The following is a 14,227-nucleotide window of genomic DNA, read 5'->3' as shown; positions in this document are numbered from 1 at the left end:
TCGCCTTTTGATTTATGGGGCTTAGAGGATGCTGCACAGGGTCTATGTTCAAATTGAGTCTAGGAATGTACAAGGCGTGATAAAAATTATTTCATTTTGCATAAACAAAGAAAGTATCTTATTCTCGTATATGTATATTGATTACCACCTGTCTGTTCAGGTTGTTTAGATTATACTATACCTGCAAAGTCATTTATATTTTATTTTATTTTGTTATAATGGTAATTATGATATTTTCTCAATGCAGGTTTCCAGTCAAAATTTGCTGAAAATATAAAGATATCTATGCCTCTGTCACCTCCTCATTTAAATTCCCTGGAATCTTTTTTTGAATGACTCGGTTAATTATTTTGGTTTCAGTGCTTGTATATGTCCTGCCTCGCCAACTAGTTTTTAAAACTGGCTATGTCTGTGTAGCAGTTTGTTTAGATATTAAATTCATTAACGTTTGTCATTGAATTGGTAATTGTTGCATTTGTTAACAGCAAGTACTTTTATTTATTTCTTGAGATTTGTAGAAGAATCTTGCATGAGAAAGAAGAAAGTGAACACATAAGAAGTTATTTTAAAACAATCAATGTTATGTATTACACCATAGATATTACTCATATTTATAAATATATATATAAATATATACATATATATTTAGGGACTGCTGCAATGCCATTTGATAAGGAGGGGAGAAGAGTCATCACCAGAACTCTTCAATGTTTTCCAAACAAGTCTCATTTCCACTACAACAAATTGAGGTGCTGTTAAACTGAAAGCGAGACAAATGTAAAGCTTGTAGCTCTTAGGGCATACTAAAACAGCATTATCTAGCATAGTATGAAAGTATATAGTCACTATATCTATATCTATATGTATCGTGTCTTAGCTTTCACATTATCATATTCAACGAAGTACAGAGATGAAGATAATCGTCCACTTTTCAAAATCAGAAATAAACTATATATTAAACAAGTGGGTTTGTTGTTGCCGTCCTATTCGCCACAGGCCATAATCGACTATGCAATATCCTTGTTGGATCTCTGTGGTCAAAGGAAAAAATGTGCTCAGAATTAGCCACTGCATCCAACAGGCCCGTAGCCAGCAATTTCAAAAGGGGGTTCTTTTTCTGAAAAAGTGGACCTTTTACCATGAAGCGTTCCTGTGCCTAGATAAAATTTTACCCGTAGGGGACCTTTTCCCAGCAAAAGGGGGGTTCTTTCGAACCCCCCGAACCCCCCCTGGCTACGGGCCTGTCCAAGAATATCTAGTGCAACACTTGTGACAGGAGTGGTAATCCTGGGAGTAGAAGTTCGGTGTCCCATATGATTAGTATGTAGGTTATATAGGGTTAATTGGAGTATTGGGGTTAGTATTTGGGACTTATGTCGACGGTTCAAAGTAATGGAGAACGGACTACGGTTCCTAGTGGACTTCCATTCCTGTCACACTGGGTAGAGGTTAGTTGCCCACACTGATTGGGAAGCCTGGGGCGTCTAAGATTTCCTGGCCATGCGTACCCACACCGGGTGTGTGACGGTGATAAGGTGACTGTCTGGCCACAGCGCTCGGAGACTGAAATCAGATAATTAAAATGATGAAATAAGTTGTACATGTCGTTCAAAGCTGTTAAATTTAACTAAAATTTGATATTTTATAGTTGGATTAAAATTCAAATATCGAAAAAAAACAGCGACTTTCAAATGGGACATTCAGGGAAAAGCAGCGGTAGAGCAATAAAGATGGAATATTTTTCACCAGCTTTTGTCCATTGTGCATTTTAAACCCACCGTGTTCACACAGGTAATCATTAGGCAACGCCTGTGTCTCAGGTGTTCCTTCATTTTAAAAAAGAAATAGACCCATCCCCCTCCCCAAACACACTGTCGCAACCACCAAAACTGTCCCAAAGAATGGTCTCTATGAATATAGGCCTATACAAGGTAATTGGAATATTTGAAATGTAAATTCGTTATATTTGAAACTAGAATTTTAAAGATAGAATAAATTCAATCAAATTATTTAATATTAGTTTTATTATTACCCTAACATAACTTGCCAGAGCGAACTGGAGGTTGGGGGGGGGGGGGGGGGGGGGTCATCCTTACCTGCTCTCTAACCGCTCTAAGATGCTCCCAGCGTCAGAACAAGTTTTCAACAGTTTACCTGTAGAAGACCACGACTTTACGTACCCAAGTATCTCAGCAACTGATATATCTTTTTTGATTTCTAAACTGTCTTCCCTGAATTAAAACAAAATATAAGTGAATGGACTGATCCTTATATCTATAACCTTTTACCAGTAATACGTTTATGTAGATTGTATCAAATTTAAGCTAGCGTACACCCAGTCAAGGACTGAAAGAAAATTAATGAGTGAACACTAAATGCCTTCATAATTGACAGTTTCTTTTGTACAAACACGTTTTACACGGCGTTAACACAATAAAAAAATGCCAAATTAATCGCCATTACAATGTAAATCCATAAAACGAATTTGTGACCAGTATATCTCATATATCCATTGTTAGCTACCCCACCTGGTGTAATCTACAAAAGGCTTAGGGAAAGGAGCGTCCACGTCCCTGGCAAAGTGCGTCACGTAATTAGTCTCTGCTGGTTCCACCCACATATTACGATCTTGCAGCAAAATAAAATACTGAAACAGAATAAAAGTCGTAGGAAAAGTATCCGAATGCTTCTAAGGGGTGCACTCCCAATGAAACTGTCGGTCTACTCCTTATATCGATCCAACTCCGTGGGGACTCTCGCTGAATGCAGTTATATAAACAGACCGGCACGCCTGCCCTTGTTTCCAGCGTACTCGTATAAATACCTTTTTTTCCGTGTTCTCATCTACGCCAAGAGGAGCCGTGCTAATCTGTTAATGTGATTGCATTCAGCGAGGGTCTCCGCGGAGTTGGATCGATATATGTAAAACGATAATTTCGTTGGGAATGAGCCCTATGTATCGTTGCCAGATAATGCTGTTAAACAGACAGGAAAGGCTAAACAAAGCCCGCAGTTTCTGCGACTGGATACCCAAAAAATATATCACGACAGGGGTCGAAACAGACGGTCGCCCACTCGCCAATGCGACTTAGAAACGACCCGGGCGACTACCTGTCACGGGTACTGGTCCGTTTTGGCGACCGCTGAAAAGTGCCGAACATCGTTGCCAAACCCCACAGTCTGTGACGTTAAGCACTAGCCCGAGGCAATTGCCCACCTAAAGTGGCACTGGGCTAGTAAAAAAGTAGAAATTTTATAAAGCACTAGCTGTAATTTTGAACCTATTTTAACACTCAGTAAGATTTCAAAAATATGAGTCGCCAGTCTTCTTTGTCCCTGCCTCTAATTTGACGTTTCTAGATAGTATGATATGCCTCTTAGTTGAAAAAACTCACACCTAGCTCTAACTACTGAATATTGATTAGTTGCTATAAATAGCTTCACTGTAGTTATTTATAGCAGCAGTCTGTCTGATCAGCGTGTCGGCATCTTTTTATTTGACCAGTTTGTTGTCATGACTACAAATTGCTGTCAATCAAGAAACTGGATCAGACCGGAATTCTTTGGTACTAGCAACAGGTTTTGTCAAAACAACACTGTCTCCGAAGCAAGTGTAATGTATGCGTTATCTCATAGAACATTTAGGCTAGGACCACTTAGCAGACTGAGGGGTGGAGTATTCTATTTCCTTTTTTGTTTATATTTTTTATTTATAATTTTAATGTCCATGAGTAAATACATGGCAGTTACATAAATACCCTATGAACTATTCTTGACAATGTGGCATAGTTCGGTTTATGCCATGGCTACCCCTCCACACTTTGTCCTGGTAAAGTCCTTGAAAAGTTGTTTTTACAAATATATAACCAAAAGAATTGTTACCAAAAAAATTGTAAGACGTTTTTTTAATTACCCTTACAGCACCTATGTATTTTAAATTAGAAGTGGCATTATATACCTATGTAATTGGAAATAAATTGTCAGAAAAGAGCCATTGTCAATAAAAAGAATAGGAATTAAAAAAAAAAAGATTTTGATTGCGTATAAAAATGGGAAAAAAGATATAATAAAAATATGAAAAGGGTAACTATATTCAGTATTACAGATTAAAAAAAAGAATTTTTTCAATATTAAAACAATTAAATATATTCTTAATTAATTTTACCACACCATCAACTGGAAATTAACCTGATTGACTTTGTTATTCACTTGCTCTACTTCTATAATAAGGTTTATAAGAAAGTACAGTATGATACCACAACTCTTCACAGCATCTGCTTAAACTTAAATGAATTATGTAAATTGGGCTAGTGTTTTTTGGTTCGGGCTAGTAAAGTTTGAGAGAAGTTTTTTTCGTTTCGCGTTCAACCCCAGCAATTAAAATTAAATTAAATTTTTAAGATTAAAATATGGATATATGTAGAAGTTATATTTATTTCATAATAATTTTTTATATATCCATTTTATTTTTTATATATTATGATGATGATGAGCTAGCAGAGGAGGATGTGTACAAACAGTTAAAGGAACTGACTGGAATATGAATGTGTTTAGATAATCATATAGTCATAAAAGTGGATGTTAAACATGTATGCGTTTTCGTTATATCTAGTAGCTTGAAACTACTAATTTTTAATGAAAAATTTTACGGACCAGTACTTCTTGGTACGGACCAGTACCTCTAAGGTCCACTGGTCCGTATTGGCCAGTCCTGCCCAAATTCTGTTTTGACCCCTGTCACGATATGTAATAGTGCATTGGCAATTAGAAAAAATGTTTGCATTATGTATCTCAGGAAATTCTATGTCTGCAAGTTTTGCACTTTCATTAAAATACTGAATATCGGTCATACAATGTGTTCTAATAAAAAAAAAAAAACAGTAGTAACTGCAGCGTGTTTGGGCTACTCTTAAAGTTTACCTCGTCGAGTAGGCGCTTGATTGTGTCTCCATTGCTACTGCCATGAATGTCAGGTATGACGTCGTAATACAGCACAGCAAGGCAGCCATTGGGTCGCAAAATTCTCGCCGACTCCTACAATCAGGAAATGATAATGACATTAGCTAAAGTTCTGAAACAATTACATACACTGGCATCAGAGGGCCAAAAGGGAGGTGGGATACTTTTGCTCAGATTCCTGATGTTCAAAAAATGTACCAATGACCTTACTCTTAAACACGTTTTACCATCTCTAAAGATATTCTCTCCAGGATTTTCACGGCAAATCGAATTTTCCTTTAAAAAATAAGCATATTTTCCTACTCACAAATCAGTGCTCGACGGGCCCCTAAGATAGGCCTACAGTAGGTTCAAGTACCAAGGCTATGTTCAGTTTTCACAAGAAACAAATGAAGTGCACCCATAAAATGTATAACAAAGCCAGCTCTACTGGCACCTTACTCGCACAAATCTTCGATTTCCACACAACATTGTATGACATTCATCTTTAAAAGTTTGTAAAGACACCATATGTTTGTGAACAATGCAGATAATTATTCAACTGGTTAAATTTTAACCACTTTCCTTATAAAAGTCGTTCATGTCGAACCAGTGAGCGGCAGTGGCGGCGGTTACTAGGTCTGCGCTGTCTTTAGGTACTGGTAGTTTCTCAGCATTACCCACTCTGGAACAGAGTATTATCCAAGACAACATAGGTTTCTTTCCTACACATACAAATATGTGAACATAAAGAATGAGGAAAAGAAGCTTAATGATAGAACCTGCGGCGACAATGGCATAGGTTTTCAAAATGTCAAAATAAGTACATTGATTGGAAAATTTCAGAAGGGCAAAAGACCTATACGCCTGCTTGGCTGTTCCGCAGGTAGAAAAAAAATCACATTTGGTGAACTTTTGTATAAGGTATTCCTCAACCTAAACAAATGCAAACATCTTGGCATGGCGCTGTGATATATTTCCATACAATGTATAAGCGCAGTGCATGATACAGCATATAAATTACTTTTCTTCGTTTATCAGAATCTGATGCAGGTGAGGTAGCCATTATGGCAGTCATTACTCTCCGACCAAAAAGTCTCTTACAAAATTGATTTTCAATATTCTATATTCTAGGGAACCAGTATACTGGATCCAAAGTATATTGTAGTAGAAACCACTGTAATAAAAGAAAATACTCCAATCGGAATTAAAATTTCAACGGGAGGCGTTCAGTCCGTCCATGGGCGCATTCAGAGCCATTTGATACTCAGACTAGTAAGTCCGAGGATCAACTGTTTCTGAATGCGCCCTATGAAGCAGAAACAACTCACTGATATGTGACATTAGGAGGCACACAGCCTTTGTTGGCATTTTCCACTTGATAAGGGCTCGGGTCAAGCCCTATAATCCGTTGGAAATACGGGGCCAGCATCGTGGTGAACTGCCCGGTGCCACAACCGACGTCTATAGCTTGAGTGTGCGGACCAGGGAGCTGGGCACGAAGAATCAACGATGACTATATAATTAGAAGAGAGAGAGAGAGAGAGAGAGAGAGAGACTCAGAGAGAGAGACTCAGAGAGGATGACTAAATAATTAGGAGAGAGAGAGAGAGGATGACTAAATAATTAGGAGAGAGAGAGAGAGAGGATGACTAAATAATTAGGAGAGAGAGAAAGAGAGAGGATGACTAAATAATTAAGAGAGAGAGAGGTAGCAAAGTGATCAACTGACTTGTAAATTTATATTATTGATTATAGTGAAGACGCGTGCGTGTCAATTTTGAGATCTGTACACGGCAACAACTTAAGTACTTTTCAAAACCAGGCGAAGACTATGACATAGAACCTTGAAGTTTCTCTTATGTAGAGGACAGATATCAATAAATTTAACACAATAAACACAATTAATGTACACAAATTTACCACTCAAAATAGTGACCCCTACCTTTTCTCCTACATAGTCCATTACCCGTCCTACTATGGTGTCTGTCCAGAGAGGTCTGTACAAAGAATACGCCTCAGAGGTACTCTGATCGTAATGAATGCCAGCGGTGGACTTGTTCGAGTCCGCCATGGTTCTTATACTGTGGGATGTACATGTACATGTATAATATATTTCTAATGATAAGTGACACTGACTACTTTTAACCGATGTTATAAAAGTAGGTCGAACGTGCTGTCTCAAACATCGGCCTTATCAGGGCCGAAGGGCAAGGAAAATGTTTGTGAAGGGGGGGGGGGGGTGCAGCTGTTGAAGGCCTATATATACACTCAACCAAAAAGATTCTAAACCCGCCCAGGCGAAATCGCCATCTCTCCTAGGCCTTTATGACCCCAACACTATTTTGCGTCTAGTAAAATAGCCATAAAAGATACCAAGCCTGTAAAAATATCTCCTGGAAGCTGATGAAAATGAGACAAACCCATGAAATTTCATGGGGAAAATAACGTAAAATAAGAAAATTACACCAACACACACACACATATATATATATATATATATATATATATATATATATATATATATATATATATATATATATATATATATATATATATGCGCCTAGGGTGGTAAACAACCCCACCCGGTATGAATAGGGTTAATTCATTTGATAAATTGATGACATTTCGAATAAACCCTAATATACAATATAATAGCAAATGCATTTTAAATTGTTTGAAAAATATGCAAAACATTACATTTTGTAAAACCAAAGAACGTAGATAGAAACACTTATAAAATAAATAAGAATTATAATATCATAAGTAAGTCTATGTGCTCTAGAAAATGTCCAAAGTTCTAACTTCCTATCATGATAAATTCTGTGTCGACATATCCTGCATATTTCTCTCATTCCAAGCCCTACAAGCGTCAAAACCTCTCATAATAAAGTACCTGATATCAATGTTTCGTTCTGAAATATACAAGAAGAAACCCTCTGCTATCAGATGCCTCTGAAGAAGCATTCAAAATTAAAGTTGTAACAGACTTCTTGCGGACCCTGTGCTTAGAGTGGCTGCCAGTCATTTAAAACTAAATTATTGAATTTATATTATTAGAAATGGTATAAATATCACAACCAAGTGCAGGGACGAGAGTTGAATTTGGAGACCGCGGAGTTGGACTGATATATAAAGATATATATGTTTTATTGGGAATGTGCCCATAGAAGCATTCAAATAATTTTTCTTAGAGCATTTTCTGTTTCTGTTTGCTGCGAGATCGTAAAATGTGGGTAAAATATGGGTTTGTTAAAAGTAAACCGTCAATTATGAGAGCGAGACTTTTTTCACTCATCAATTTCCAACCTTTGACTGCGTGCTTGTAAGCTAGCTTAAACTGGAAAAAAAATAATCAGCATAAACGTATTACTGGTAGAAGGATATAGATACAAAGATAAGTAAAATCACTTATATATTACTATTGCTTTAATTCAGGGATGGAAATTTGCTAATCAAAAAGACTCCAGTCCGTTCTGGTACATTTTTTGTAAGGATAATGACAAAACTAATATTCTTTAAATTGACTTATTATAAGGTAAAGAATTAATTAAATTTTGAAAAAAACTCATTTAATATATAATAAATTTTAATTTTAAATATTTCAGTCAATTTCAAACACTTGTATGATAGTTCTTTGGGGATTTTAGCCCAGCTAATATCTTTGCACTGCGCTCAAAACGCGTGTGAATAGATATCTACTTGTAATAATACTCCGTAAAGATACCGTTTGGAGGTTTCAACAGCAGTCGTGGCCGAGTGGTTAAGGCGACAGACTAGAAATCTGTTGGGGTCTCCCCGCACAGGTTCGAATCCTGTCGACTGCGAATTTATTTTCTTTTAATATCATTCTTATAATGTGAAAAGGGCACATTGTGATAATTCATGGCAAATAGACGATTTCTTTGTATCGACAATTTTATTATGTAAAAGATATTGAGAGTGATTTATCATACATGTATCAAAAAGTTTGGTAAAAAGTATTCGAAGTCCATAGCATGCCTCGTCATGGGCCTCTAAAATTATAAGCAATCGAATGAAAAGGTAGAATCTAGAAGATGTGCCATCTTGGCTGCCAGTGGAATTGCGTAGAATGTGATGAAACAGGTAAAAATTATTTATATCTTTCAGTTTCACAACATATCCGTGCATCTGTTGCATTATTTTCTTATCAAGTTAGCAATCTAAAGGAAGAGTGTGGTTACTGGAGTATATTTTACATGTCCAGTTGCAAGTATTTTCCTTAAAAGGAAAACTACGCCTTTTATAAAATGAAAAGGTATGTAATCACGTCTTTCTTGTTTAATCATACTAGTTCAGTGCAAAAATCTGATCTATTTTTTTTCTGATTAATGTAGAAGTGGAAATTTCCAATCGTTACGATTAGAAAACGGCAGTCGTGGCCGAGTGGTTAAGGCGACAGACTAGAAATCTGTTGGGGTCTCCCCGCACAGGTTCGAATCCTGTCGACTGCGAATTTTTTTTCTTTTACTATCACTCTTAAAAATGTGAAAAGGGCAAATTGTGATAGTTCAGGACAAATAGGCGATTTATTTGTATCGACAATTTTATTATGCAAAAGATATTAGAGTGATTGATCATATATCTATCAAAAAGTATGGTAAGAAGCATCCGAAGTCAATAGCATGCTCTAAAATTATAAGCAATTGATTGAAAAGGTAGAATCTAGAAAATCTGCAAGTATTTTCCTTAAAAGGAAAAATTACGCTTTTTATAAAATGAAAAGATATCTAATCGCGTCTTTCTTCATACTAGTTCAGTGCAAAATATTCATATATTTTTTTCGATTAATGTAAAAGTGGAATCTTGCAGTCATTACGGTTAGAAAACGGCAGTCGTGGCCGAGTGGTTAAGGCGACAGACTAGAAATCTGTTGGGGTCTCCCCGCACAGGTTCGAATCCTGTCGACTGCGAACTGTTTTCCTTTTCACTGCAGTGACAAAGGCACTTAATAATATTTCAGTGTTTAAACAAGGAGTTACAACACTAACACGACGGTGTGTGTGTGTGTATAGTTATTATATTGTTGACTGGAAAATTTATTTGTCCTTTGGTGTAATATTAATATTCTCGTGTGGCCCGATGATCGCCGTCATGCTTTCTGATTGATGGTTGTAGTCAGCTTGTCTGCCCTTGCTGCTAGCGCGAAAGTGTTATATTTTTAAAATTTTATTCCACTTGTTATATATCTCGTCAGACACCCTAGCTTATCACCATTATTAAGGCGAGAGATGGTAACGATCTTTGACGGAGGACGACGAAAATTCAGGATGGTCTGCGAAACGCTTCTGATATATAACGTTTTAAGGAATGAATTCACTTTAGACGCCATTGAGCGTTTCAGTATCGAAAGAGCGATCAAACTCCGTCTCTTGAACTGATTCGATCCCGTGCCACAGAAAACCTTTTCGGTTCATCCCAAGAAAAAACAGTTCGTTATCATAACATTTTTTAGTTATATTAACGTAATGGTAACGTTATAATAACGACCTGCAGGCCCACAACCAGCAATTTCAAAAAGGGGGGTTCTTTTTCTGAAGAAGTGGATCTTTTACCATGAAACCTTCATGTGACTAGATAAATTTTTACCCAGAAGGGACCTTTTCCCAGCAAAAAGGGGTTCTTTCGAACCCCCGAACCCCCTCTGGCTATAGGCCTGACCTGTGTATACCGGGATGTCCCCTCATATTCCGCACCCAACGATTATGGCGTTCATAGCATGCCTAATAGATAGTCCTTCCATCTGACATTTTGTCACGCTGGATGACTGGCGTTTTGGTCCAGTATGCCACGTTTTAACAATGTGGTTCCTTATTTGGCTCTTGGTCTTTTCCATTCTATCTAATCCCATTCATTTTTAAATCACAAATTGCAGAAAAAAGATGGTAACTATATGTTCAAATGAGCTTTTCCCTAGGCGATGTCCTCTCCGCGTCCCGCACGGCCCCGTTTGAGAGTGAAAAAAAAATTTTACGTGCCGACACCTGGCCGATCACTGAGCATTTATTCTGCAACCAAAGGGGTGCTTGTGCCTTCTTTTTTACATCCACAGCAATGCCAGTTTCATGGTCGCAGAAAGGACGCCGTCCAGTGTAAAGGGGGTTTAAAAAGGGGTGGATGTAGCCCGTAGGTGGGGTGATCAGGAGTTCGGAAGAACCATCCTTTTGAAAGGAAAAAGTCCGCTCTGAATCAAAATTTGATCTGGATTTTTTTTGCAAATTCTCCAGTGGGGACAACAAAGTGGGTTTAAGGTTCGATTATTAGGAAAAAAAATCTTCCTTCAAGTTTTAAATTGCTGGCTACATGCAAGCATGTGAATTATCTTATTCCAATTACACGGAGTCGGAACACAGTAATCTAGATAACAAAGCTGAAGTTAATTGATTCTAATTACATCTCTTGATCTCCAGGCGCTCCCGACAAAGCGCACAATTTCATAAAAATATTATATATTTCACCCATGAAGTGAATTTCAAAATCAAAAGTCGATATTTACTTGAACCGCTATTTTGTGTTTGAATGCGATATGATTATAGATCAACTGTGTAAGACGAATAAAATTTAATTCAAGGATAATATACAAGGTTTTATTGCATAAATGAACTATAAAATGCATTGAGTACAGTGCCAGTGTTGTCAACGTATTACAAGAGTATCTTAGGAAAAACACTCTTTAAGTGCCAATAATTCACAAAACTGGTCATTATAACTATATAAACAGGTATCAAACAATTGATATTGTAGTGTAGGTGAAGCACAATGGCATTACAGTGTAAAACACTTCTAAGCAACGACTGGAGGTGGTGGATTGCAGGCGATATAGAAGTAATGTGATATGGTTATTCTAGAATTTTACATAGCTTCTAGAATCTCTGTAATGATCTGCTCATTTGGGAAAGTTCCTACATAAATATTAGTATATCTCTATTTGAAAATCAGAGCACTTAATAATACCAGAGCACTATTCTTGTAACTTTAGATGATCAAACTCATCACTAGTTTCTGTCATAATAAAAACCTGTATTTGGAAGCAATCTAAGTATGATGGTATGAACAATGCCGTCACATTGGTCCTTACCACCAAAGACACCCTATTGCTTGGAAAAAGATGAAGTAATGATTTCATTGTGTAGGTAGCTATGGATTCAATCTGACAAAATACACTTGAAAGTCAAGAGCAATACCAAAGAATAAAAGTGTACATATATAAGAACAGCCCAAATGCATCAATATTCTACTGTAAATGCACTTGTGGCAAAAATATAATCCAAATACTGCATTTGTTTAAAAGTACTGTGAAGTGTGATATGTCAGAAGGACAGAGAGAAAATATTTTCTTTATTGATTCAGGACCATCTTTCTTTTTAATTTGAATGGAAAATTAAATAATTTAAGATACAATATTTTATATCTATGCTTGAATTTCAAAACAAGATGTGTTACTTCCTGGGCACAAAATCTAGTGAGCTGCACTCAAGCAAATGCCAAAAGTGAGTGCAAAACAACACTCAGGTGGGCACCAGTTACCAACAGGTTACATTCGGAAAGGTAGTTTGTAAATAGATTTTGTCCAAAGTCCAACAGAAATGCTGTTTATTTCAAATCACACTAATCATATGCTTTTGACTTTGTGCCCTTAGAAGCAATTTCAGTGCAATTTTTGTTATTTTGATGCATTTTAAATTAAGACATTATTCTACATGTGCTAGTAACATGTTGCATTTTAAAAGGCAAATCTGTGTTGCATCTTTAAAATATTTTAGGGGGCAACAAAAATATGAGACAGAAAGTAGTGATCTGAGAAACAGGAAGTCACAGTTCCTATTTGCAGTTGCAAAGGAAGGGTCCATAAAAAAAAAAAAAAAACGAACACCACTGAAGATGATTAAAGACTAAAATGTAGGATAACATAGTTTTTCATAGTAAAAAATAAAATAAAATTATGCACTCTGATATAAAATCATTTCACTCAAAATTGATTACGTCTAATGTGTAACAAAAGTGCAAAGGTCAAACAGTTATACTAAAAGTTGTACATAAATAACAGATATGAACAGAATACAGTGAAGATTGCAAGTTCTTAACCCCAGCTTCAACCAAATAAGGCACTTAAAAATACAGTAATGTCAGCGACAGTCACACACGTCAATGCCTTTTCATACTTATATGAAGCTCCATGAATTGAACAGCAGTGCTTATGCATGCAGGCCAGCAGGGAATTCCCTTTGCTTCCTTATGTATTTCTGTCATCAAAGACAAATAATCTCTCGCTTCAGTTAGATCATTCTCCACTTCTTTCTATGTCTTTTAAATCAATGTAAGTCTTCTTCACTCTCTGATGTCTGCAACCTCTTCACCTTTTTTCTTTACAAACTTCAGACAGATATGAACTGTGGCGTGCAGTTCAAAGCATCAGTTAAATTTGCTCTTCATATGGACGTTGAAAGCTCTTGGGTCAAGGTCAGTATATTGACCTTTAAGGTCAAGGTAATAAAATCCACATCGCCATATACTGATGTGGTGATACAAACCCCCTTTCACTATTAGAGGCCACTATTTACCCTGTTTAAGATCTCAACACCCCTACTGGGAGAGCTTACTATTCTGCCTGTCTGTATTACAGAACAAGCTGGATGAGTTCATTTTTGTTGTGTAAGGGGTGATGGGTTAAGACTGGAATTCTGTATACCCTTCAGCACCTGTGAATATCACATCTACCCATATCCGCATAGCTTCGGGAGACGGCGAGACTAGATAATACGTGCGATCGTAAGTCTTCACACAGAATGTCAATTTAGTATTGGGACTCTTCACAGTTCTTAAATGGTCCACGTACACCTCCTCGATGGCCTGAAAGTACATCCCTCCTCTGGGTTTGGCTTCCGACTTGTCCGTGTAGTATAAGAACGACCGCCTCACGCGGTCAAACACAAACCAACGTTTATGCCACGTTTTAAATCTATTGCCCATCTTGTGAAGGTAGCCCTTACAGCTGACCGCGTCCAGTACGACGTGAGGACACAGCTCCAGGTTGTGACCGGCACTCTCTATGTGGAGACGGAGGTTGAAGTCCTTGCTTTTTACAGGAAGATACCTTGTCAATGGACGGGACTGGAAGATACAGAAGACTGGATGTATTAACCACTGGCAGTAAAGATTTTCTTTAGCCGTGTTAAATACTGTGTGTTCTTCAAATCAACAACCAGAGTTCATCTAGCTCTGACCTTAGCAGTTTTGAAAAATCTACTTTGCTAATAACATACTTACA

The 14,227-nt window shown here is 37.1% G+C and overlaps 2 protein-coding genes and 3 non-coding genes across 25 annotated transcripts in view; 3 read left to right on the top strand and 2 right to left on the bottom strand.

The window, feature by feature from the left end:
• Positions 1-560: 560 nt before the first annotated feature.
• LOC106174760 (putative methyltransferase DDB_G0268948) lies at positions 561-7,124 on the bottom strand. Its single transcript, XM_087016748.1, has 7 exons — positions 6,884-7,124; positions 6,270-6,430; positions 5,526-5,623; positions 4,921-5,036; positions 2,529-2,647; positions 2,097-2,231; positions 561-1,563 (listed from the first exon to the last, which is right to left on the bottom strand). Exons 1-7 carry the CDS (start codon positions 7,010-7,012, stop codon positions 1,485-1,487), a joined length of 837 nt encoding a protein of 278 aa, XP_086872874.1. The 5' UTR covers positions 7,013-7,124; the 3' UTR covers positions 561-1,484.
• A 1,559-nt stretch (positions 7,125-8,683) lies between these two features.
• Trnas-aga (transfer RNA serine (anticodon AGA)) lies at positions 8,684-8,765 on the top strand. Its single transcript has one exon. It is a non-coding gene; the product is annotated as a tRNA-Ser (tRNA).
• Positions 8,766-9,331: 566 nt separating this feature from the next.
• Positions 9,332-9,413, top strand: Trnas-aga (transfer RNA serine (anticodon AGA)). The gene has a single exon. It is a non-coding gene; the product is annotated as a tRNA-Ser (tRNA).
• Positions 9,414-9,790: 377 nt separating this feature from the next.
• Trnas-aga (transfer RNA serine (anticodon AGA)) lies at positions 9,791-9,872 on the top strand. The gene has a single exon. It is a non-coding gene; the product is annotated as a tRNA-Ser (tRNA).
• A 1,660-nt stretch (positions 9,873-11,532) lies between these two features.
• LOC106173715 (uncharacterized) overlaps positions 11,533-14,227 on the bottom strand; it is a 94,207-nt gene continuing 91,512 nt past the window's right edge. For all 21 annotated transcript variants that reach the window (XM_087016646.1, XM_087016651.1, XM_087016652.1 and 18 more), the window contains one exon: positions 11,533-14,070. In XM_087016646.1, coding sequence (XP_086872772.1) covers positions 13,627-14,070 — 444 coding nt within the window. In that variant the 3' untranslated portion in view covers positions 11,533-13,626. The remainder of the gene's footprint in view (positions 14,071-14,227) is intronic.

Source organism: Lingula anatina, chromosome 7 (genome assembly GCF_051362555.1).
Source record: "Lingula anatina isolate TDL-2025a chromosome 7, LinAna3.0, whole genome shotgun sequence".
Lineage (NCBI taxonomy): Eukaryota > Metazoa > Brachiopoda > Lingulata > Lingulida > Lingulidae > Lingula > Lingula anatina.
Note: the sequence above shows the minus strand (reverse complement) of the source record. Positions and strands in the feature narration are given on the sequence as shown.